The sequence below is a fragment of the Malania oleifera genome, chromosome 13 (assembly GCF_029873635.1).
Source record: "Malania oleifera isolate guangnan ecotype guangnan chromosome 13, ASM2987363v1, whole genome shotgun sequence".
Lineage (NCBI taxonomy): Eukaryota > Viridiplantae > Streptophyta > Magnoliopsida > Santalales > Ximeniaceae > Malania > Malania oleifera.
Window position 1 is genome coordinate 85,952,130 of NC_080429.1, and position 25,452 is coordinate 85,977,581.

At 35.4% G+C, this 25,452-nt stretch overlaps 1 protein-coding gene across 9 annotated transcripts in view; it reads left to right on the plus strand.

Moving 5' to 3' along the window:
* Window positions 1-287: 287 nt before the first annotated feature.
* The window catches only part of LOC131146309 (uncharacterized), a 33,547-nt gene continuing 8,382 nt past the window's right edge, over window positions 288-25,452 (plus strand). For 4 of the 9 annotated variants that reach the window (XM_058095823.1, XM_058095830.1, XM_058095831.1 and 1 more), the window contains exons 1-4: window positions 288-516; window positions 756-902; window positions 24,935-25,012; window positions 25,113-25,364. In XM_058095823.1, the coding sequence (XP_057951806.1) occupies window positions 25,172-25,364 (193 nt within the window). In that variant the 5' untranslated portion in view covers window positions 288-516; window positions 756-902; window positions 24,935-25,012; window positions 25,113-25,171. Of the gene's footprint in view, window positions 903-24,934; window positions 25,013-25,112; window positions 25,365-25,452 lie in introns of all 9 variants that reach the window. The other 5 variants (XM_058095824.1, XM_058095827.1, XM_058095825.1 and 2 more) reach the window with 5 other exon arrangements.

Sequence of the window (25,452 nt, forward strand, 5' to 3'; positions counted from 1 at the left end):
TCAACAAAATAATAGTAGAGTTTGTCTATGATATACTTATCCCTATATCTAAAAATATGAATTTCAAGACTTGGAATTGAATTTGGATAAAATGACATAGAGTGTGAGATTTTGATTGGTATCTCATGCAATTGAAAAAGTATGAAATGAGTTTTTTTTTAATTCTCATAAAGAATATGATGAATCAATTAAGCATTTTCCCACTTGCAATTGCCCTAACCTACCCACCCAGGCTCCCAAGCACCACTCCCCGTTAATGACAGCCTCAGCTTCGGATCCGAACAACAGCTTAGGTTTTCAAGCCTCGGCCTCGCACCCGAACCGGAGTGCTGTTCCACTGCTCGTTGAAATTTCGCTCTATTTCGATCACATTTATCTTTCCGCGACCCCCACCTTCTTTTGCTCTTTCCGTCTTCCAGCTCTCGATACGCCCATTTCTACAACCGATCAAAACCCTAATTTTGCGAATCGAAGAGATTTACGAAATAAATTTCAAGCTTCAACGGAGGCTTCTCTGTAAGTGCATGCCACGCTTTCTCTGTCTGGAAACCCTATTTTGATCTCTCCAACCACCATATCTTGTTATAGTCCAAATCCACCCCAGGGTTATGGGCTTCTAGGGCTGGGCAGTTTGGTCACAGCTCGTACCATTGTATTGCATTGTTTGTGTGGTTCAATCGCTGGTTCTGAGTTGTAATTACGGTGTTGCGCTTTTGATCTTCCTGAAGTTGTTCTTGTATGCGTGCTTTTATCAGCGTTTGCGATTTGGTGTTCCATTGGGTCACGGAGACAGCTCAGAGAAAGGGTGCAGAATGAAACTTGAAGCATTTGCTTTAAAAGTGAAATCCCCTTCAGCTATGCCAAAGTAGTTGCACGACAGCGCGAGGCTCGGCTGATTGATGGTTTGCTTTCTTCTATGGTCCCCCTTTCGATGGAAAAAAAAATCTAAGATTAAAATTTAATGAAATTTATTTTCCTACATTTCACAGAAACCGGATGGAACTTTAGGGGTTTATGTCAGATTCGTGTTTTTCCATTTGCTTTTGCTCATTTACTGTCAGTTCCTGGTTGCAGATGTTTGCATTTTTGGTTATCTGCTGCTTTGTGGCTGGCTGTGGTGTCATTAGTTGGTCTTTAACCCATGTCCTTGTGTGGGGGAGGGAGCAATTCTATTCGCTCGATTGTTGGTTCTTTTTCATACACTGTTAAGTCCTATGACCCAAAAATTTCTTTGTCAATCCCCCCCTCCCTGCAAAAAAGATAAAAAAGACAAAAAGTATTTAGGTGGACTGAGCTATTTGAATAAATGTGCCTTGCCTCTCTCTCTCTCTCTCTCTCTTGCAGGGGGAGGAGGAAGAGGGTGAATAGTGGTAACCACCTATGGTTACCAGTTGTATTATGCGAGTTTGAGTTGCCAACCTGTGTGGGGCTTTACCCTCCCATTGTCACTTTTTTATGTACTTGTTAAAAATGATTGTTAAACATAGCAGTCACAAGGAATGTAGCCCTTTTATGAGCACAAACAGAATGACCTTTTTTTATGCATAGCATATTTCAGAGTGACCACAAGTGGGCATAGACTGCATGGTCTCACTTTTTTTTTTTAAAATCGAGGGGGGGGGGGTGTTGGAATAAACTTGTAGGATAAATTTTTTGGGAGTTGGAAGTAGAAAGTGCTGAGTTGTTTTGTTTAGGGGGTTAAATAAGATAGACACAAGGATTCAGAAGATACTATAATTTCAATGTTTATTTTGATGAGAAAACGTACTTGTAGGATGTGTAATGCATGGGAATTGTTAAAGAAAAAGAAAAAATATTTTAAAAAATTCTTTGAAGATCATATTGGAAATTGAACATTCTATATTAGTATTACCAATATAGACCTACCAAAATTGTTTAGTGATATTTTTGGTTAATAGATATAAAATATAATTAAATGTTAACTTGTTTAATGAGGCGCCCTTGGAAAAATATTATGGGGGCTGGCCATGTCAACATCCATGTGAACAACCTCCACTCTATTGTTTGTACATATGAATATTAGATTACGTGAAATTAGAAGTGGTTTAACCATCTAGGACCTAAATTAATATGGTATCGAATGCATTTGTGGAGATTTAAGATATATGCTTTTCTTTGATCTCTTATTGTGGGGTTTTGCATTGTGGTAGGGTTATTGTCTTCACCATAAATTTATGAATAGATGCAGTAAGTTATGGAAGGGATGTGGTGAACACACATTATTGGGCACACTTTAATAATCTATGGGAAATAGCAACTATGTTTGTGGTTGTCTCATTGCACTTTTCATTCTTGGTTGGAGAGAGTTGAAGAGATTGTTCTTGACGGGTGGGAAGGTTTAAATTTATGAAGAAATTGGAGCATCTAAATAGGTTTTGAAAAGGTGAAATTTAGAGGGTTTTTGGTGATGCTAGAATTAAGAAGGGTAGCATTTTGCACGAGGTTCAGTGCTTGGATAGGATGAAGCTGTGTGAGGTTATGGTTGGGGGTAGAGTTCCTCTTAAGAATGAGTTGAATAATTTTCTTGTTAAGCAAGAGAAGTGTGAGGCAAAAGACTAGGTTCCGCAGAAGTCATACAGCAATTGGGAGGGAATAAAGCTCTTTGGTTAGAGAGGCTATTTGATTTTGTTGAGGAAGTTAAGGGAGTGGTGTTTGAGATGGAAAGGGAAAAAGCTTTATGGCCTGATGGCATTATGATTGCCTTTTTTGATTATAGTTTGGGAGGTCATTCTAGAGGATATTGTGAGGTTTTTAATGAGTTCCTTTGCAATGGGGTGGGGGGCAAAGTGTGAATTCTACCTATATTGCCTTCATTCCAAGAAAGAATGATTTAGGAGGGTGAGAGATTTAGGTCTTAACAGTTTGGTTACTAGCCTTTATAAGATTTTAGCAAAGGTTTTGTCAGAGAGACTTGAGAGGTTTTGGGGGGTGCTTTCTGTTAAGACAGAACAGATTTTAGATGCAGTATTGGTAGCCAATGAGGTGGTTGAAGATGTCAAGTGGGGAAGCGGGCTTGTCATTCTAAAATTGGATTTTTTCGAAAAAAAAAAGTTTTTTATTTTTATTTTTTTTCCCGGATAAGGTGTTGACTAGGGGGGTTTTGGGAGAGGAAGTGGGTTGAAGGATGTTCGTACTTGACCAATATGGCTGAATTGTGAATGGGCAACCTAGTGAGTGGTTTAGAGCTTTCTGGGAGTTGAGGCAAAGGGATCCCCTTTCTCCTTTTTTATCTACTTTGTTGGTTGATGGGTTAAGTAGAATGAATCACTCATACCAGGGTCTAGGAGGGATTAGAGGTCTAATGGTAGCATAGTTTTAAATAGCGGTAGTGAGTAGCGTGACATAGTCGGAGTACTGGATGTTACATAATGAGAAGTGGGTGTAATGGCTGTGAATTTTTTCCAAGCACACACAATCTTATGCATTTCAATATGTTTACATGTTTTAAACTCTTAACTCTTCTTAAGAAGAGTTTTTGTGCATTTTTGGATCCATTAGATCAACTTAATAAATTATTTAATTACAAAAATTTTATATATATATATGTGTGTGTGTTCTCTTTTTCATTAATCATATGCTTGATAAGTTAACTAATAAAACAAAATTCATTATACACCCCACTTATATGTTTGATAAACTAATAAATAAAAAAAAATCATTATACATTCCACTAATCTATTAGGCACATAAGTCATACAAATAATACAATAAGTTAAAAAGTTCTATCATTTTTTTTTTGTTAAAGTAAGAGAAATCTAATAAATTTAGATTAACAATGTCCTAAGCTTTAAAACTATAGTATAAAATCACAAAATTTGTCATTAAAGAAATAAAGTACTAACAACTTGAACGAGTAAAAGGAAATAGAAAAGAAATAGAAGGTTGAAAAATAGAAAAAAGAAAAAACAAATTACTAGTATTATCAAAATAAATATATATTTTTACAAAACTATGTTCATATTAAATTATTAATTATTGCATCATCCTTATTTTAATCTCCCCCCACCCACTTCCTCGGGTTGCTTATCGAGAATAATTTGTGAAAGATGAAAACAAAAAAAAAAAAAAAAAGGAAAAAGAGAATTGAAGGTTTTAAAAAATAGTTTTTTGTGTAATAGTCCTTAAGTGGTTGTTATGTAGTGTTTAGGGGTTCGTAATGGCCACTGGCCCACTACGACTTTGATTTTTCTTCCCATTGATTTGGCAGTGTGTTATGGTACTGGTTACCCAAAAAGCCATTATGTAATGGTCATGGCAGCTATTTAAAACCATGAATGGTAGGTTTGGAAGGAGGTTAAGGTGTCTCACTGTTTCTCCTTTAGTTTGCTGATTGTACTATATTTTTTGTTGTCAATAGTGTTGTGAAAATTTAAAAAATTCTTAGTTTGCTGAGAATTTATAAGCCTTTTGAGTTCTCGAGATTGAAGACCAACATGGCAAAGAGTGGGGTGGCTGGTGTAAACTGCTTCTTTATGCTGCTTGTTTCTGTTTGGGCACACACTGGGAGTTTTTCAGGAAATTTAGTTGTCTGACCTCCGAAGCGATTGTAGAGTAGCACTTTTGTAATTGTTTTTTCGCTGGGTTGTCTTGTCCACCAAAGCTTTTTTTTTTTTTTTTCCATTTGTTTTGTTTTGTTTTTGTTTTTTCCTTTTCTAATGAATAAAATTTTCTTATAAAAAAACATTTAATAAAGTAATTTAATTCTGGTTGTTGTGTTCGATCTTGCTAAAAATTTTTTTAGTTTTTGTTTTTTAAAATTTATTGAGGGGTGGAGGAGGATCTGCATCCATGAGCATGGAGATGTGCATTTTTTTGCAGTGTTGTGGGGTTTATGGTTGGAGCTTAAATCATGTATTTTTTCTAGGAAGAAGCTGAATATTTCCATGTTTTGGGATAAGATACATTATTTAGCCCAGTTCTGGTTGTTAGTTCGAGGTGCTTCAAGGGAGTGACCTTATATGACATTCAACAGGATTGGTTATATTTGGTGGTTTAATTGATGCTTTGCCTTTCTTTTTTCTGCTCTGATTGAGGGGATCTCTTATTCTACTTTTCTGTACATTCTTTCTTCCTTAATGAATTTGTCTTCTTTTGTTTTAAAAAAAATAATAAGATCCAATCTCTATTCAAGTTCTTCATGTTCATCATTTGACGTGGCAAGGAGTAGCTTTCATTGGCAACCTCCTTTCATCAGGTTCTTTTGTATGGTAGATACAAGGATGAAGAAGATATTATCATTTCAATGTTGATTTTGATGGAAAACAAGCTTGTAGCCCGTGTGATGCAAGGGGATTTTGAAAAAAGAAGAGTGTATTATGTATGCATATATCTATATAAAATTATATATATCTTTAAAATTTATGTGTTACATTTAATATTTGAAATTGGTAGTATGAATATAATTTCATACCAAGCAAAATTGTGAATATAATTTCATACCAAGCAAAATTGTCTTGTGATAATTTGATCAACAATCAATATCATAACACCGGTTGATATGATATGTGATTCTAAATTCCTAATGCTTATCAGTATTGATTAGTACCAGCTGTGTACATACATAACACATATATACATACATACATAGATATAATATTATGTATGTATGTATCTATGTATGTGTATATGTGTGTGTGTGTGTGTATGTGTGTGTGTGTGTGTGCGTGCATATAGCTAGTACTAATCAATATTGATAAGCATTAGGAATTTAGAATCACATATTAGTACTAGCTATATCCATACACACACATACACATACACACACGCACGCACACACATACATACATACATACATACATCTGTATGTATTTATGTATGTATGTATTTATGTGTTGTGTGCGTATATGCACACATACATATTTTAAAAATGAGATATTAAGGACCAATGATCTTTTTGGATCAGTAAAGAAAATTTTTTTGAAGGGCATCAAGGGGATGCCACCCAAGTACAAACAAACAAAAGGAAATCACCCACGCTTCAGGGTGTCAAAAAAGTGAAGAATTACAAATGTCAATCAAAACAAGCCACATGCTAACTAGTTATATTAGCAATTCAATGGTCCTTAATAACATGTAAGGGCTTAGCTAATTCTTTGAAAGCTCTTATTTCTTTTTCTCCACGCAAACCAAAAGATGTTGGGGGAATGATGGACAAAGCTTTCTTCCTTTCCTTGCTAGAGCAGATACCTTTCCAAGCCCATAACTCTCTGGTAGTAACCACTGCCTCATCAGAAACGTGGCCAAGTTCCAAAGGTTTTTGCATGAGCAGTGCAAGAGGATGATACTAAGGACCAACAATAATTACCATGGACTTAATCTCATGAGATTGGGACTTCATCCCTACGCTAAAGGTATAATAAGTAACAAGTAATTGCTATTTATAGACCTATTAATGAAGAAAATATATAAATTTCTATGATACTAATTAATACTAATAATTATTAAATTGATTAAATGTTAAATTGTTTAATGAGATGCACTAGGAAAGATGTTAGAAGAGGCTGTTGACATCAATGTCCTCGTGACAACGTGTGTGGTTTTTTAATTTTATATATTTTAAGAAATAATTGTAAAGAAAATAATTAGGAGTTAAAAGGTATTTAAATTTGTTTAATAGAGCAATTATGATAAGTTATAAGGCCAATTTTAGGATATTTATGGATAGTTATAGGGGTATTTTAGGTAGAGATTTGAAATTTGAATAATCTCTTGCTTTTAAGGGGTTGAGTTTTTTTTTACAATTATATCCTCAATTATTAATTATTATGAAAAAAATAAAATATATTTATATAGGGGGTAAATTTGGCATTGTGAAAACACCAAAGGAAAGCCCCTTATGGTATTAGGGGTTAGATATATCATATATATATAATTGCGTGAAATTTCTAGTGGTTTAGGACCTTGATTAATGTAATATATAAAGTGTTTATAGAGATTAATTTTTGATATAAATAGAAGACATTTTATTAAACCTTAGAAATGGAGTACAACTTTGAAGGACAAGGAGTCCTCCTCAACCAGCTAGAAAATCTGGAAGAAACCAAAAAACAGCATGGAAAATACCAAAATAGGAAAAAACAAAATACAATCCAAAACTTCATTACAAGATCGCTGCCTTCCAATTTTTAGCAAGGTCAAACAGCGGAAGACTCCCAAAGAAACCCAAAGAGTGTACCCACAAGGAGGCTAGAAAAGTTGCTGTATCCCACAAACTCTGTGAGCAGGTAGATTGACTTCTGAAAATCCTAGCACCTTAGCCGGCCAAAGCAGTTCCAAGGAAAAGGGTTAGGGCTATGGGTTTTCAAAAGTTGAATAGAAAAAATTTAGAAGTAAAAAAATATCTGAGGAATACCCCTTCCACTCTCATCCTCACTACAAGTGAATGTGTTGGTTCAACGAGGAAATAAGGGTAGTGAGCTCATCAACCTCTCTTTTATTGAGATTCCTGAAAAAATGAAAATCCTAAGAATACGGAGCTCCCTTAAAAGAAATAAAAGAACTAATAGGAGCATTATGGAGAGAACAAAGCTTAAAAAATGAGGAACTTTCAGCATCAACAAGGTCTCCCCAACCCACACATCTTCTCAGAAACTGACTCTTTTGCCGTTACCTGCTTTGAACTGAATAAGAAGAAAGAACTGCTTGCCTACCCGAGTGACAAAATTCCAGGGACAAGCGTGAGAAGTGATGCTGTTGCTCCTCATCTCCCACTCATCCCGTTTGATCCCGTACTTACTCTTTATCACCTTATTATGCGAAAGGGATTCAATTTCTAGAGGGAACCGCCAAAGCCATTTGCCATTAAGCGAGATGTTCTTAGATACCACATTCCCAATATCTACGCCCCCCGCCGACTTAGGTTTGCAAACCATATCCTAGCTAACAAGATGGTCTTGCCTGCCCTCCCATGCAGAGATTTTGAGACATGCTTTTCTTCAAGCTAGTGGTGTGGGTTTATGCGCTGTACTAGGGTGACAATTTAAAAAACCTGGTGACAACTTAAAACAATTAAGGTGCAATCTTGATGTTGTGGCCTTCTCGAACCTCGTGATCAAGAGGGTCCTTAGGAGGTTGGAGCGGTGGAAGAGGCATACTTATCTATCAGAGGTTGGCCTCTCTCTTCAACATATCTATTTACTTGTCCTTTTTTAGAGTCCCCACGAGTGTAGCCAGTGCTTTTGAGGGGTTGATGTGTGACTTTCTTTGGTCAGGGTTTGGGAAGGATAGGAGAGATCACCTTACTCTCCTTAGGGAGGTTGTTTAAAAGACTAACAAGAAGGGGCCCTAAGGCTTGGTAATTTGGTTTCCAAAAACATCTCTCTAAGTGGTAAATGGTTGTGGAGGCCCCCCTTAAAGGTCAATTCACTATGGAACAAGGTGATAAAAAGTAAATATGGTGTTCATCGAACTGGGTGGGAGACTAGAGGAAGTGGCATTGTTTCTTATGCCAGCCCCTAGATATTCGTTGCTCAGGTTGCATATTTGTTCTTTCATCTGTTTGGGCAATGACAATAGGGTTCAGTTTTAGGAGGATGTTTGGGTGGATGAGGACTTTTTGGAGTTGATGGTGCCTCATTGTTTAAGCTTTCTACTCTTCACAGCACACCAATTAATGTTTTTTTTTTTGGGAATGGTCTCTTTCTTGGGTTCTCCATTATTTTTAGAAATGTCAATGAAAATAGGTCGAGGAGTTTACCACCTTGCTTACTCTGTTGAATTGTTTTGTTCTTGCTACGAGAGAGTTTGGGAGGTTTAATCTTCAAGTCTCTTTTCTTCTAATTTTTTTTCCTTCACCTCTTCAAAACTCCTTCCCCAACTTCTTCCCTTGGAGCCACATCATTGGAAGGCAATGATTCCCTTTAAGATCCAGACCTTCAATCGGATTGCACTCAATCAAATTGATGTGCTCGATGTGCTGCCAGTCCAACGAAATGAACACTTCCCTTTTTTTTCCATTTTCAAGTTGCAACGCGTTGTTGGAATGATCCCTTTCCTCGTTTTGGTGAACCTTAGGTCGCTCCTCAGAATGTGGGAGATATCTTGCTCATGAGACATTGGGGGTTTGACACCACGTCACACAAGTGGGAACTGTTGTGTTTTATGGCGTGGTGCAGCCTTCACTATCTTGTGGACCTTTTAGGTCAAGAGGAATGCGAGAACCTTGTAGAATCGCACAATCCCTCCTAGTTTGTTATGAGATTGAATTGTATTCTTGGCATCTTTCTTGGGTTATTCCTTTGGATTTTTTTTTTTTGAGTTTTGTTACTGTTTGACCTTCAAAGGGATTGGAAGGCAGCCCTATTGTAATTTTCTTGGTTTTTGTTCTTTGCTTTTAGCATCTTGGTTCATTTGTTTGGATTTTTTTTTTTGAGATTGTCATTTTAGGACCTTCAAAGGAAATAGAAGGCAGCTCTGTTGTAATTTTCTTGATTTTTGTTCCTTGCTATTGGAGGACATATTGTCATTGTAACATTGTATCTTGCTTGTTCTTTAATAAATTTTTTTCTTATCCAAAAAAAAAAAAAAAATTTGAAACATCTTGGCGACATAATGAGTATTTTGATATGTGGTTTAGAGGCTAAGAAGCACAGTCTAGATTGGTGCTTAATGGTCATATTTGTTATGTAATGGTATTGATGGCTTTCAAGATTGCTGAAGGGCAATATCTGACCTCCATTTCACAATAGTGTTGGTTGATACCGTTTGTTTGGGTACAATGATGGATGTTATGGACTGCTATGGGCCCCTACGTTACCAGATTGTTGTGAATGACTAAAAAATTGATTTGAGTCCTCTCCCCCCACCCCTGTCCCCTCTTTTTTTCATTTAAAGCTTAAAAACTCAATTTTAAGTTGTTTTGTTTTAATTTGGAATGTTAAAGTTTTTAATTTTTAGGTTTATTTACTTCAATAGTTAGTATGCATTTCTTTAATAACTAGCATTCCAATTTAGCTAACTTTTTCTCATTAAATAACACATATATTTGCATATTGTAAGTTCCTTCAATTTGATTTTTCGTATTTTTGTTCCACCTATTTGGAGACCGAACATTTTTATTCTGTGCATTTATATTTTGCTTGATATATAAACATTCTATATTTATATCTTTTATATTTGTGTTTTCTTAGTTTAAATTTCACTTATAAATAATGAAGTAGTGAAAAGTAGAAAATGCATGCTTCTTCTCCCCAATAGCAACTAAAGAAACCAAGTTAACATGCTTATTATATATTTAGATTTATTAATACTAAAAATTATTTAAAGCATATTAATATATGTGATTATTTTTCATCCCCATGGTTTGGTGCTGTCTGGGTGGGTCCGAAGGACTTGTCCAAGTTGGAGCTCCGGGTCATCAAAAAATATGTGAGATTATAGGATCAAAACATGTGAATCTATATACTCAACAAGTTTAGCAATGCAAATAGTGAATTCCCGGACATGTTGTCCCTTACCCATTATTTGATGCCCATGTGAATCTTTTTGTTTTTCATTTTTCCATTATTTTTTTGAGCACTTATTGTCCTAGTCTTAAATTCTCTCCCTCTTGATAAATTTATTCTACCTTCTTTATTTTGGGGCTATTAGTGTCCTTAAAACAGAATTAATACCAACAATGTGCTGTAGTGAGATGCCCTACAAGGCCTTATCCCCTGGATATTTGTATTATGTGTTATAATAATGCTGAGACTCTTCCCTGCATTTTTTTTTTTGGGGGGCATTGTTCGCCTGTGTGGGTTTTGTGGAGTAGATAGTTCTTTTTGCAGAGTTGGTTTTGGTTGGAATCCATAGAGGCATTTTTGGTTACTTCTTTTAGAGGGTTTAGAAAGGGAGAAAGATGCTAATTGTCTGCAGAGGTATCCTGTCTTGCTGTATTTTGAGGCATTTGGTTGGAAATGGATGTGTATATTTTTAGTGTAAGGGCTTTGACATTACCTTTGTTTTGGGACAGAACCGTTTTCTTAGCCCCTCTTTGGGCTATCTGCTGGTTGTTTCAAGGGGAAGTGGTTCTCAGATTTTCAGGAAGATTGGCAGGTTTTGTTGTTTTGATTTTTTGGTTATTTTCTCTTCTTTTATATGCACATATATGTATGTATTTATATAATATATATTATTTTATTTATTATAGAGGAGGATATATTATCCTCCACTTTGTTCGTGTTTTATCTCTTAATGAAATTTCCTCCTTTATTCTATTTTAAAGAAAAAGAGGGAGAGCATTGTCGAACAGAGTGCACCCAATTTTTATACATGTCTCTTTCCTCTTTTCTTTCCATTTGTTAAGTTTAGATTGTTTGGCTTGGGAAGTTGTGATTCTTGTGAACTTATCTATAAAAATCTTGGTTTGATATTACAGTCAGCCCCACTACCATGAGTTCCACCCACTCTTTATTGTCCAAAATCTCTTACTGTTGGAGAAGACATGCTCTTGCATCCTGCTAGTGGACCAATCTCAATCTCCTCAAGAAGTTAACTGCTTTTAATTTTCTATTTTGAAATTTTCAAAAGCCATTTTGCACTGGTTTCTAACATCTTTGAGAAGCTTTGGACGAGATTTCATCTTTTTTCTTGTTCGAGCTGGACAATGCTTTAATCTTGTCACGGTCCTCACTACAAGATTGATCATGCAATTTGCTTCTAAAATATTCTTCACGATCGGCTTCTTTTTTATACTTCCAAGTTCCAAACAAAATCAATTCTCTGCTCCTTTTGATTACTCTCAAACATGGTTATTAAATTGAGCACAAATAGCTGCAGTGCTATCAATTAAATATAGTTCGTGATCCAACAATTAGAGTTGGGGAAAACTGTTCAAAATGAAAATTTAAAAGAAAAAGCAGTTCATGCTTGTGTTAAACAGAGGGAAGAAAATCTACTTCAAAATTATCACCAAGAGTCAGAGAAGTAAATTGAAGAGGTAGGGGAGATATTGTCTGCTTGGTGGAGTGAGAGTGATCTAGAGGAGTTATCGGAGTTTGACTAGGTTAGAAAGGATGGTGAGGTCATTGCTTCTCTTGATCTCCCATGGATGTCAAACAAGGACAGGGGTTTGGAGCCCTAATCCCCTTTCCTGCTTCATATTTTTGATAACAAAATGTTTAAATTCTCTTCCTAAAAGGCCTATGCCTTTCCAGACAACACAGACAAGTTATGCCGTTTTGTTTGGCTATATGGCTGACAAAAGAAGGCATTTTCCTTTAAAATTTTTTTCTTTTCTATTAGCATCTGAATACGTTTTTTTCTGTGTCCTGACTGATAAAATATTGAGTAAAGGGATTAACTTGACTTCTATCACTTTGTGTCCACTGTCCAAAAAGAATCGTTCTATTAATGTGAAGGATTTCAGGCTTATTAGCTTTGTGACTAGTGTGGATAAGGTTATTGCAAAGGCTATAGTTGATAAGTCGAGCCGTCTCGAGCGTTACTATTTCTTATTCTCAGAGTGCTTTTGTTTGTAGGAGGCAAATTATAGATGCTGTGTTGGTGGTGAAGTGAAAGTGCGAGGGTGTTGTTTTTAAGTTGGATTTTGAAAAGGCATATGATCTAGTTAGTTGGAGTTTGTTGGATAATTTTTTTAGATAGATTCAGCTTTGGATCTAAATGGAGGAGATGGATATAGGGTTGCTTGTCTAGTGCTACTTTTTTAGATGGGAATGTAAGGCTTGAGTTTTTTTTTTGGGTTTTTGATTATTGATGGCAATTATCTCTGTTAGACTTTTCATTTCGAAGTAATCTTAATGATATGGCGGTTGTGGAGCTTTCTTTCCCTAATAATTTGTTGGATTCCTTTTGTTATTCCTATAGTGGCTATGTTAGGGCTTATAATTTGGATGTCTTTGGTGTGTTCTACTGTAAATCTTTTTGTAAGTATCTGATTTATTCTTATCATTATTTTTGTCTTGCCATTTGTTTGTGGAAACTTAAGATTCTCTATACCTTTGTGTTGATGGTCACCCTTTAACACCAACAATCTGTTGTAGATTAGAAGACCTTAGAAGGACTTGTCTCCTGTATGCTTGCTGTGTCATGCCAGTAGTGTGTCTCATACTCACTCCTTTCTTCATTGCTTTGTAACTCAGCATTTATGGAATAAGCTTTTGTGATTTGTTAAAAGAGTATTTTCGTTGTTGTTCTCTGGAGTCTTATTTGTTGATTTTGGGAGGTTTTAAGAGGCATAAGGATGTGAGGAGATTATGATGGTGTGGAGTTTTTGCTGTAGTTTGGGTGGTTTAGCCAGAGAAAATTGCTCATTTTTTTTTTTTTTTTTCATGATCACTTTTTCTATTGATTTGATTTAGGATAGGGTCGTCTTCTTTGCTTCATTGTGAGTTTCTTCTTTTTTGTTTTGTCAGTTTTGGTTACCTTGATCTTTGGAAGGTTTTCTTAGCTTGATATTTTTTTTTGGCTTTTTCTTGTGTGCGTTTTTCTTCTTCCTTTCTTTTTGGCTTCTGTTTTGTTTTAGGAAGATTTCTTATCCTCTTTGTCTATTTTTCCTTCTCTTAATGAAGTTTCTTTTTTATCACAAAAAGAGAAAAATTATGTATGGTGGCCTTGCATCTTTTATTTTTTTATTTTTTGGTGGATTCACAATATTAGATGTAGAAAGAACCTTGGATTCCCTTGTTTTGGCCTAATTATTTGTATAGCTGCTAGCATCTGGGTACATGCTTTGTGGATTGAATGTGCATTTTTTTTTCTTTTTTAAAAACAAATTAATAGTGCTTTGTTGTAATTGGGTTTGTTGTAAGGATGGCATTTTTGACATGTTCTATTACCGCAATCTTTTTCCTTCTAAGTAGAATTTTAGAAGGAAATGTTAAAGTCTATTTGGTATCTTTTTTGTTTTCTATTTTCTATTTTTGTTTTTGTACAATGAAGAAACAAATTATAAAAACGTATTTGTTTATGTTGTCAGGTTTCTATTTCTGTTGTCGATATTCATTTGCTTGCAAAAACAAAAAAGGCCAAAATTTATGGTTTTTAGTTGGTTGGGCAACCTGTTGCCAGAATATTTAAATATCTAGAATTAACTTTTTTTTTTATTATATCATTCATTTTATGCATACATTTTAATTAAAATAAAAATAAAATGATCATTTGAATTTAAAATATAATTAAAAAAAAAATGTCCATAAAATTTCAAAAAAATAAAAAAAAAAACTCATTTTCAAAATATTTTTATTATTTTCCAATTGTCATGTATAATAAAACTGTTCTTATAAAGTGAACTTCGAAATATAATAATGAAGTAAAATAACTATAATATTTTTTTTTATTTTTTATTATAATATTTGTAATTTGTATTGTTTTGTACTTTTATTATTTTAATCATATTTTTTAATTGTTATTTGATTGAAGGACAAAAGTGAGTATTTGTTTAATTTAGTTTTTAATTTGATTTAATTTTAGAAATATTAACTAAATAGGTTTATGCTTATCAGTTTTATTTTCTGTTTCTCATAGTAGTTTCTGTTTCTTGTTTTCTTTGTCATAATTTTTGATAGTGATAGCAAGTGTTCCCTAATATGCATATAAAATTTTAGAAGAAAAATTTTATATTTTATAACACCTCTAATTTGTTGTATTTTGTATCATTATGCTAATTTTTATACATTCAGTTTGTGAAAGCATTTGTGAGTATAAGTTTTTTCCTCAGCAATCTATACTAATCATAGAAGTATCAACAACAAGAAGAAGATTCCTTAAGTGCTACTAGGTGGGGTTGGCGGTATGAATCCTTTACTGCCGATTCACCCGATCAAGAGTATCCCTAAAAATCCATTTTGTAAATATTTTTTTTTATATATCTGTGTGTGTGTGTGTGTGTGTATACATACCTAGAAGTAGGAATAATGAAAATCATTTTGTTGATGATAATACCCTGTACTTTTGAAAAATAAGGCAACCGTGCCTGAGAAAATAAGGCAAATGTCCCTAATTCTTGTTGACTTGTAGAGCAATAATTAATATTTCGTGGTTAAAGCTTAAAAAATTTAGCGATTTTTTCATTATTTTTAATATTTGAACTTCAACAAATATTTTATGTGTGTATGTGTATCATATATATGCTTGTATGCATTTATGTATGTATATGTAGTTGAAATGCGAAAGTGGAAGTGTCATGAGCCATAAATAGAGAAGAAAATCCTGAAAAAATAGATCCAACATCTTTGAGAACTCTTGGGTCCTATTTGAAACCTGGAAAACATTAGGAGAAAGAAAGGAAAATATAAGAGGAATCTACTTTTTTATATTTGGTTATCAAAGAAAGTGAGAAAGTAAAAAATATACGAAATCAATGAACAAAAAGTTGATTTTACATGTCATTAACATTTTACCTTTCTTAATTTAATCATAGGGGAACAAGGTTGAGATCTTGCATTTTCCTCCAACCTATCAATTTTTCTAATAGGTCATTAACTTTGGGGAATTTTAGAGTTAATGTTAGACTACAATGAAGGCGAAATGTCATCCCCTTCTTCTTAGTGTCCTAAGCTTTGAGACCTTGAGCATGGGGACACTCTCGTTGACCTCCTCCCATAATCCCCTTCTTCTCTTGCAACAGAAATTGAGCATCTTCATCAATTCATTCTTTGCTATCATCTGTTCTTCAAACCTCTTGTTGGCACCACGTAACAAGGTCATCTCTATCACTTGTTCTTGAACCTCTTGCCAATAACTCATAAAAAGGTTGTCTCTGTTGACTTGTGTTGCTTTTGAAAGCCGAACACTTAACAACCATATTCAAATTCTTCTCATTTTGAACCCTAAGGCCAAAGCTCCTCTATCCTAATGCCTAAGCTCCTCTTTCTTAGAATTGCTCTAGTGAAGTTCAGAACCTAGGACGACCTGCCTCTGGTTTCCAATAATCAACATCTTTCTGCCCTATGACCCAGACAACAACGTGGGCTTATCGTCATCCACCTTGATTGCTCTAGTATGACTCGAAGTTGCTTTTTTTTTTTTTCTGACCTCCTCCCTCTTGTTGCCTGACCTTGTTGCTAGTCTCACTAGGGTAGCACACCACACTTAAAACCAAGAGGAAGGTGATTGCTATAACTAGATTGGATGGTTTGAATTTTACATCATTGAATGTGCAAGTAAGCTTGTGTTACTCATCATCTTGGCTAATGAGGAATGTTAAGTGCAGCCAATGAATGGAGCGCAGCTAGCTGCAGTGGAGTACCATAAGGCTGAGAGCAGTGTGTCGGTAAAGGTTCTTGAAAATGGTAGGGGAAAATTCTTACACTTTATGAAGGCCATAGCAAGATTCTCTACAACATACGAATTCCACAAATCGAACGAAAAAAAAGTGGAAGGATTTCCTTGTTGCCCTGTTGGAATTATTTGAGCTGTTGAATATGTACCCAATCCAGACAATGGTAGATGGAGGTCTTCTTCTACAGGTCTTAGAGCATTTAGATACTTAAGGAGGTAAAGGAGAGGACTAGTGTGTTTCATAAGTTATCATCAAACTTTTCCTATGCAGATGTGGCCAGGTGAGCGCCAATCACAAGAAAGGAAGATGCAATGAAATTAACTCACTACTAAAGGGCTTGGGGAGGCCATTAGAGAGTTACTAATCCCATCCCCTTGACAAGGTGAGTGTGGGGACAATAGGAAAGAACTCACTCTCGCTGGGGTGTCTTCTGTAGGGCCGATAGGGATGGCTGTAGATATGGCAGCATTTCAGAAGTTTAATTCTTTTGGAAAGAAGAAAAGCAAGGCAGGACAGGCTAGATCAAATCAATTTTGTCTTTTTTTTTTTTTTGGGGGCCGGGGGGGGGGGGGGGGGGGGCAATTTTTGAAGGATAACTTGGATCCAGAAAAATCAGCAGCAAAGGTATTATTGATGGAACTTCTATGAGAAACAAGAAGCAAGATGGCCTTTACAATCTAGTTGCATCACCAACTGCAGCTCCATTAGTGAGGATAAACTCGACATCTGAAGGGGAGATAGAGGATGATTTAATGTATATGATTTAGAAGAGGAAATGGGCAGTATGTGTGAATCAGAGAAGGGGCTTTTGGAGGATTAGTTTAGAGCTGATTTTGAAAAGGAAAGGCTGCTTCAAAGGTTTGAAGGTTTTAGTAGGGATCCTGAAGAGGTTGTGTTACTTAAAGCTGATATTCTAGCTAAGAGTTCCCAGCATTTGCAAAGGGTTAGCTTTCATCCGGATTCAGATTTTACTTTAGTAGATCAGATGAGAGCTAAGGCCGAACTTGCTGAAGAGAATGGGTTATTTCAATTATTTGAAGGAGCTATTAAAGATGAGGTTCTGAATGGCGATACCTCGCTACAAATGGAGAATGCGGGTCAACATAAGCATCCTGGTTGTATATAGACATGTAAGGACACTATTAATAATTTTTCAGATCATTTGATTTCCTTGAATGATGGGATTTCTTTGTCTTCTAACCTTGAGCTTAATCTCCTTTGTGTTGATAACTTGGATGTTTCTTGCTTGGGTAAAGTGGGGGTGAATGTTGAGAAGGTAGATGCTTCTTTGGGGGATCCGAGTCCCTTTAGCACTTGTATTCGTATCCTTCTCCTTCCTACTCAGCCTCATCTTGTTTTTAATACTTTATGCTAATTGCCAAAGGAAGGATTCTTGTAGGGTAGAGGGCTGTGAGTTTAGCTTTGAAGGAGGAGAGAGAGACTTGATAGACTCACACAACTCCTAGAAGACCTTGGCCTGAAACTAGTGGACCCTATAGGAAAGCTAGTGAGGTTGTGTTTGACTCCTAGAATGTAAGAGAGGAGGAAGAAGAAAGTTCAGAAAGAACTAATAAATTTGATTTCCTCCATTACTTATGAGGGGGTAAGGGGACTGGGAAGGGTGGAAAATGGGTTAAGATATGAAGATTATCAGTTGAAATGTGAAAGGTTTAGGGGGCGTGAGGAAAAGGAGTTTGATCAAGGAAGTGCCGTTTAAGTACTCCTTGGACATTGTATTGATTCAAGAAAGTGAACTAGAGATGATTGACCAAGAGCATTTGGGGTGGCCAATGTAGGGAATGAGACTTCTTACCCTCCCAAGGTGCCTCTGGTGGTGTTCTAGTTATGTGGCTCTTAATCTATCTCTAAAGTGGGTAATTTGGTAGGGTTTTTACCCTTTCTATTCTTGTTGAAGTGAAAGGGAGGGGCCAATGGTGGGTATCCTCTATGTATGGGCCTTCTAGACCAACTCATAGGAGTGCTTTTTGGGATTGGTTTTTGCTCTTATAGGTAATTAGTGGGAGGGGATTTTAATGTGACTTGGTTTGTGGGGTAGAAGAAAAAAAAAGGGGGGGGGGGGGTTACGTGTAATGCTAGTATGCTGCAATTTGATTCACTTGGTCGGGAGTATGGCTTGAGATATATTCCTTTTAGCAATGCTTCTTTTACTTGTTTCGTGGGGGGGGGGGGGGGGTTCTAAAGCAGTGACTAGTAGATTGGGTAGATTTTTGTTTTGTAGTGATGGGATGACGAATTCCCCAACCTTAGTCAGCTGTTCTCCCTAGACCTACTTTTGATCAATTCCATATAGTGTTGGATTCTGGTAAGGTTTCATAAGGTCCCACTCCTTTTAGGTTTCAGAATATATTGCTGAACCATGCTTCTTTTAAGCCCTCAGTGAGGAGCCTGTGGGAAGAGGGCATATGGAGGGGCTAGGAAGGGTTTAGGTTTATGAAGAAGCTGAAATGTTCGAAGGAGAATTTGAAATTTTGGATTAAAGAGGTGTTTAGGGATGTTAGAATTAGAAAATCCAGCATCTTAAGTGAGTTTGATTTTTTGGACACAAAGGAAGAGGAGAGTAACCTTTCATAGAGTGAGGAGGCCAAGAGAATTTCTTTGAAAAATGATTTGGAAGAGGTGATCTTGAAGGAAATGAGGAGTTGGAGACAAAAGACCAAACTTAAATGGATCAAAGAAGGAGATTGTAATACTAGCTTCTTCCATAGGTTAGCTAATGGTAAGATAAGGAAAATTTTGATTAGAGAGTTGGAGGGTCAAGGAAGGAGAATTATTAATGACCCGATAGAATAGCTTTTGAGATCTCTAAGTTCTTCGATAATCTTTATTTGGAAGAAGAGAATTGTAGATTGATGGTTGACGGTTTAGTGTGGAATCCCATCTTTAGAGATCAAATACTTTGACTAGAGAGACCTTTTGGAGGAGGAGAAGGTGAGAGGGGTAGTTTTTAGGATGGATAGGGATAAGGCTCTGAGTCCAAGGGTTTTAATCTAGTTTTTTCCCTAGATTGTTGGGATGGATGATTTGCTTAAAATAATTAATGAATTTTATGGCAATGAGATTCAGAGTAAAGAGTTATCATAAACTCTACTTTTATTACCCTAGCGCCTAAGAAGTCTAGGTCTATTTAGGTAGATGATTATAGACCTAGTAGCCTAATCTTCAGTGTTTATTAGATTATCACCGAAGTTCTAGCTAACAGGTTGAGTGCAGTGCTTGATATGATCATTTCAATAGCTCAAAGTTATTTTGTGGGGTATAAAGAGACAGTGAATGCCATTTTGGGGGCTAATGAGGTGGTGGAGGATATTCAGAGAAGGAAGAAGAGGGGTTTCATATTCCAATTGGATTTTGAGGAGGCTTATGACAGAGTTAGTTGGACTATTTTTGTGAGAAAGGATTTTGGTGAGCGGTGGCGCTGGTGGTTAAGGGGTTATTATGTATGGTTCTCCATTGTTGTGCATGAGGAACCTAATTCTTGATTTATGGCTTCTGAGTCATTAGACAAGGGAACCCACTCTCACCTTCTTTGTTTGTCTTAGTAGCTGATATGTTGAGTAGAATGGTGGATCGGGCTGTGGACCCTGGGTTTGAAAGTGTGGGGAGAGGGTGTGGCGGTTTGTCATCTTCAATTAATGGATGATACTATCTTATTTCTAGAGGATCATAGGCCTTCTTTTAGATGTATTTTGGGTATCCTCCATGTTTTTGAGAGGGTGTCGGGGCTGAAAATAAATTTGGGAAAAAGTGGTCTAGCCAATATTATTAGGGAGCGGGATTCAAAGGTGGAGTGTGGTCTTTTAGAATGGCCTTTGACTTACTTAGGGGTCTCTTTAGGGGGCAATCTAGATCCATGAATTTTTGGAATCCAATGGTGGAAGGAGTGGCCGAGAGGTTGGATGGTTGGAAGGGGGAATTTTTTTGCCTTGGGGGTAGAATTATCCTTATTCAGGCCTGTTTATCTAGCATTCCCTTATGCTACTCGTCAATTTTTAAAATTATAGCATTAGTTTTTGGAAAGATCCTTGGTTGGGGGAATATTGTTCTATCCACATCTTTTCCTCTCCTCTTCCAATTAAGCTCAGAGCAAGATAATATGCTTTCTATTGTTGTGGTCGATTCGAGTAGCCCTCTAGTGTTTTTGACACTCTCATTTCAGAAGATCTCTAAATGGAGAGATGATGGAGCTTTCCTCCTCCTTGTTATTGAATAATTGTCATCTTTCTTTAGATAGGAATACTTCGTCTTGGGATTTCAATAATTCAGGGGTTTATTCTGGTAAATCTTTTTTGAGTTTTTGATCCATTTCAACTCTTGTTTTCCTCTATTTTCATGTATTTGGATGGGCAAAGGACCCCAAAAATCAAGGCTTTCATTTGGCTGATTGTGCTTCATAGAATCAATACTAATAAATACTAATAATCCGTTGCAAATTCCAAGACCTTTGAAGGCCTACTCTCCAGATGTTTGTGTGCTTTTTTTGAATTCTGAGTCAGCTCATTATTTGTTCTTACACTATGATTTTGCTTGGAACATCCGTGGTAATTTATTTGGTGTGTTGGGAGAAAGGATAGGACTGCTATGTGGAAGTGTGGATGGAATGTTGGCTATCTCTTTTGAGGGCTTCGGAAGGAAAAAGGATAGGACTGCTATGCGGAAGTTTGGAACATTTGCAAAGCTCTGGAGTTTATGGTTGGGGTGAAATGCATGGATTTTTTCAGGGATAAAATTGAGCATGCAGCTGGTTTGGGAGAAGATTCATTATTTGGCTTCTATATGGTTCGTTGGCTTTGGTTGCTTTAAGGGAGCAAGCTTTTCGAAAATTCAGTGAGATTGGGGAAATTTTTTGCTTTGATATTTCAAATTATTATTATTATTATTATTATTATTTTGTTTTTAGTTTCTTTCTTTTTGTGGATTTTTCCAGAATTTTGATGGGAGATGTCTTAGTCTCCTCTTTGTAAATTCTTCTCCTTCTAAAGAATTCCTTCTATAAAGCAAAATATCATGTGGGAACAAGTTATCATTTTTAATAGTATTTGATAGTGAGAAAAAATACAATGGAGAATGAATTTCCTTCATATTTTTCTTTCCTTTCCTTTCTTCAAACAAAATCCTTGACACAAACAGACCCTTAGGGACTGTCTGGTGTTATTTTTCTTTTTCTTTTTTCTATATTCATTCAGTGTAGTGTAGGAGTGGTGGCATTGCATTTGTCTTTGTTCCTAGTTTTTAGCTTTTGTTGTTGGTTTTCAACAATGGTGGCAAAAATTAAAAACCAAGTTTTCTAGTGTACTTCCCATGGCAACTTGTTGCCATATTACTTTAATATTTTAAATTTTCTTTTATTGATTGGATCAATGTGCGCACAATTTGTTTAATGCAGAGAAATTAAAATAAAATTAAATTCAAAATATCCCTGATTTTTTTTTTTTTTTAGTTTTGAAAAATAAGAAAAGCCATTTAAAAATATTTTCAACATTTTTCAAGCTTCATATGCTATAAGGTTGTTCTTGGAGCACTAAGAGTGAGTTTTGAGATATAATGGTTAAACTATTTCTATTTTTTTATTATCATATATTTTAATTTGTATCATTTTGCATTTCTTGTTCATTGCTGTTATTATGTTTTAATTGTAAAATTTTCTTTTCTAGTGTTTGATTTATTAAGTTTTAACAGTGGTATGTTTAAATTACTTCGTATTTGATAACTTGACAAATTTAATGCTGATGGAAGAATGGTAAGATAATTAATTGTTATTTGATCATGGACAAAAATTGATATGCATCCTATCAAGTTTTAAATTTATTTCTGTTTTTGTGATCAATTTTCAATCAAGTCTATTAGTGATGCTAAATAGAGAGCTTATGATATTTTATATGCTAGACTAGATACAAAAATGGAGAAATTAACATTTATAAATTTGCTAGAGCTAGAGAAAGAAAATGCAGAGATTTAGGTAATGTAAAATATATAGAGGACGAGAACGATAATATCTTAATCAAAGAAGACATAAAGGAGAGGTGGTGGAGATACTTTAATAAGTTGTTTAATGAAAACCTAACTGAAAGCTTGAGCTTGGAGGTGACAAATGAGGAAAAAACTAAAACTAATAGATTTATTCGCAAAACTAGAGTCTTTGAAAGATGGTTTTAAAAAAAATTAGAAGTGAAAAATCCATAAAACTAGATAACATACTAATTGAAGTTTGGAAATGTTTAGGTGATAAAGGAAGTATACGGTTAACTAATCTGTTCAACACTATTATAAAAACTAAGAAAATGCTGGAGGAATGGGGGAAAAGGACGTTAATACCTTTATGCAAAAACAAAGGTGATGTTCAAAATTGTAATAACTGTTGCGGAATTAAGATTATAAGTCATGATAAAACTATGGGAAAGGGTAATTGAATAAAGAATAAGACTAGAAACAAAGGTGTCAAAGAATCAATTTGGTTTTATGCCTAGGAGATCGATAACATAAGCGATTTAACTTTTAAGAAAATTAATGGAAAAGTTTAGGGAAAAGAAGAGGGACTTGCATATGGTTTATTGACCTAGAGAAAACCTATGATAGAGTACATAGAGAAGTTCTTCTTCAGGTTTTAGAAAAGAAGGGTGTCTGCAATAGATATACTGAGATCATTAAGGATGTGTATGATAGAGTAATGACTAGCGTCAGGACTGTAGGAGGGGTATTTAGAGAATTTCCAATCACAATAGGCATGCATTAAGGTTCTACTTTGAGTCCTTATATTTTTGCTTTAGTGATTGATGAACTTTCTAGGATTATATCTAAAACGAGATCCTTTTGGTGTATGTTGTTTGTAGCTGACAGTCAGCGTAAAATTTGTCATATCACTATGATATGAATGCGTATGCTTTGTGATTGTAGAATACCCTTAAAATTGAAAGGAAAGTTTTATAGGACAGCTATAAGACCAACTATGCTATATGGATCGGAATGTTGGGCGACGAAGAAACATAATATCCATAAAGTAAAAGTTGCTGAGATAAGAATGCTTAGATGGATGAGTGATATAATATTGAAAAATAAATTAAGGAATGAACATATTCGTGGTAAGTTAGGTGTAGCTCCTATAGAAGATAAGATAAGGGAGAGACGACTCAGATGGTATGGACACTTGTAACATAGGCCACATAGTGAACTTGTGAGGAAGAGTGACTTAGTTATTGTGGAGGGTAGTAGAAGGGGTAGAGGTAGACCTAAAATAACTTGGGAGGAGATAGTGAGTAAGGATTTTATATTTTTGAATCTATCATAAGAAATGGTCCATGATCGCATAAGTTGGCGGAAAATGATTCATATAGCCAACCCCACTTAGTGGGACTAAGGCTTAGCTTTTTTTTTTTGTTTTTTTTGTTGTATTGGAGTGAAGCTAGACTTGATAATCAAGAAATTAATAGCACTAATAGATTTCAATATCATGGATCGATTATGCAAGTGGAAGGGAAATTGTAAAGGATGCAATACATAGAGTTAAAGCAGGTTGGGTAAAATGGAGGAATGCGTTAGACGTGTTGTGTGATTGTAGAAAACCTTTAAATTAAAATGGCAGTTCTATAAGATGGCTATAAGGATGGCTGTGATTTATTGATTAGAATATTGAGCAACTAAGAAACAACATGTACAAAAAGTAAAAGTTGTCGATATGCAAATGTTAAGGTGGATGAGTGGTATTACATTAAAAGATAAATTAAGGAATGAACATATGTGCAATCAACTAGGCGTAGCACCGATCGAGGATAGGATAAGAGAGGGGCAGCTTAGGTGGTCTTTGCATTTGAAATGCAGGCCTAATAGCGCACCTGTGAGCAGGAGTGAGTTAGTAATTATTTCTTGTATCCAAAGGGTAGGTGTGGGCTTAAAATAACCTGAAATGATGTAGTGAATAAGGATTTAATAGCTCTTAACTTAGAGGAGGAAAATGCTCTCAAACGGGTGAATTAGCGAAAAGCATTCATGTAGCTGACCCCACCTAGTGGGACTTAAGGCTTCTTCTTGTTGTTTTTTTGGTTGTTCTTAATTTTTTGATTGTGATACTAATGGTGCCTTACAAAGTGTTATTTAGATAAACAATAAGTATGACTTAAAAGAAGCCACTAATTGACCATTAACAAAAATAGTTTAACAAATTCTAAATGTATCATAAAATGATTGAAAGTAGAGAATGATACAACACCTTCTTAATTTTTGATAAGCAGAGTTGTTTACAAAAGAAATGTCCATTGTATATCTTGCAATATTAATTACCAAAATTTTTCACAATGCATATCTAAGAACAATAAACACTTAATTGCAAGTGCATCTATGCTTGCCTGTGTTTTTGTGTGACAGAGAGGGCAGATGAGACATTCATTGATGGCATGAGAAAATATTAAATTTTGAGCTTTTATAGTCATGTTTAGATATAGCAGGTTGTTATGCGATATAACTGGTATGTGTGTAGTTAGGGCATTCTGAAAGAAGTGTGTGAATATAAGATCTACTGTTTGATGGGCGTTTGATTATGGATAGTTTGAAAAGGTCAAGGGTATTTGTCAGGAAAAAATGTTTTACACTCAATAAGGCTTGTTCTTTTATAATAGTATAGATTTGGTCAATATGGATGATCCATTGTAGTTTTTACTGAAGCAATGAATTGATCATCTGCAGCATTAAGCTTTGATGGTGGGGAACGTGGCTGAGGGTGACATTTAATGTATAGAATCAAGGTGTGATTCTCAACGCAAAGTAGGTGTATAAAAATTACATACCAGCTAGCTTCACCATTATATTCTGTTGCAGAATTGTAGGAGTGGAAAATTTTAACTTTTTTTCACGTATCTTTTAGGTAGGCCTCTTTTTTCCTCAAAAGATAAGTGGCTGAAAATTTTTTGGGCTTGATTATCTATGCCTGGCAACGAAGTTGGAGATAGGATCCACAATTTCTTTGACCAAGAGAACTTGTCCCAGGGCCAGCATCATTCGCAGGTTGTAGAAGGCAATTGGCCAGTTTTAAGTAATAATCTGTGGGTTGGAAACCAGAGGCAGGTTGGTGCACCCTTGAGTTCTTATCCAAAGAATTACATATTTCAACAATCAGGTATCAATGATGTTACTTGGTTTCTAATTTTGTTCATTACCAATTTTTTGTAATTCATTTTAGTCTTAAATATTGCATAGCTTGACAA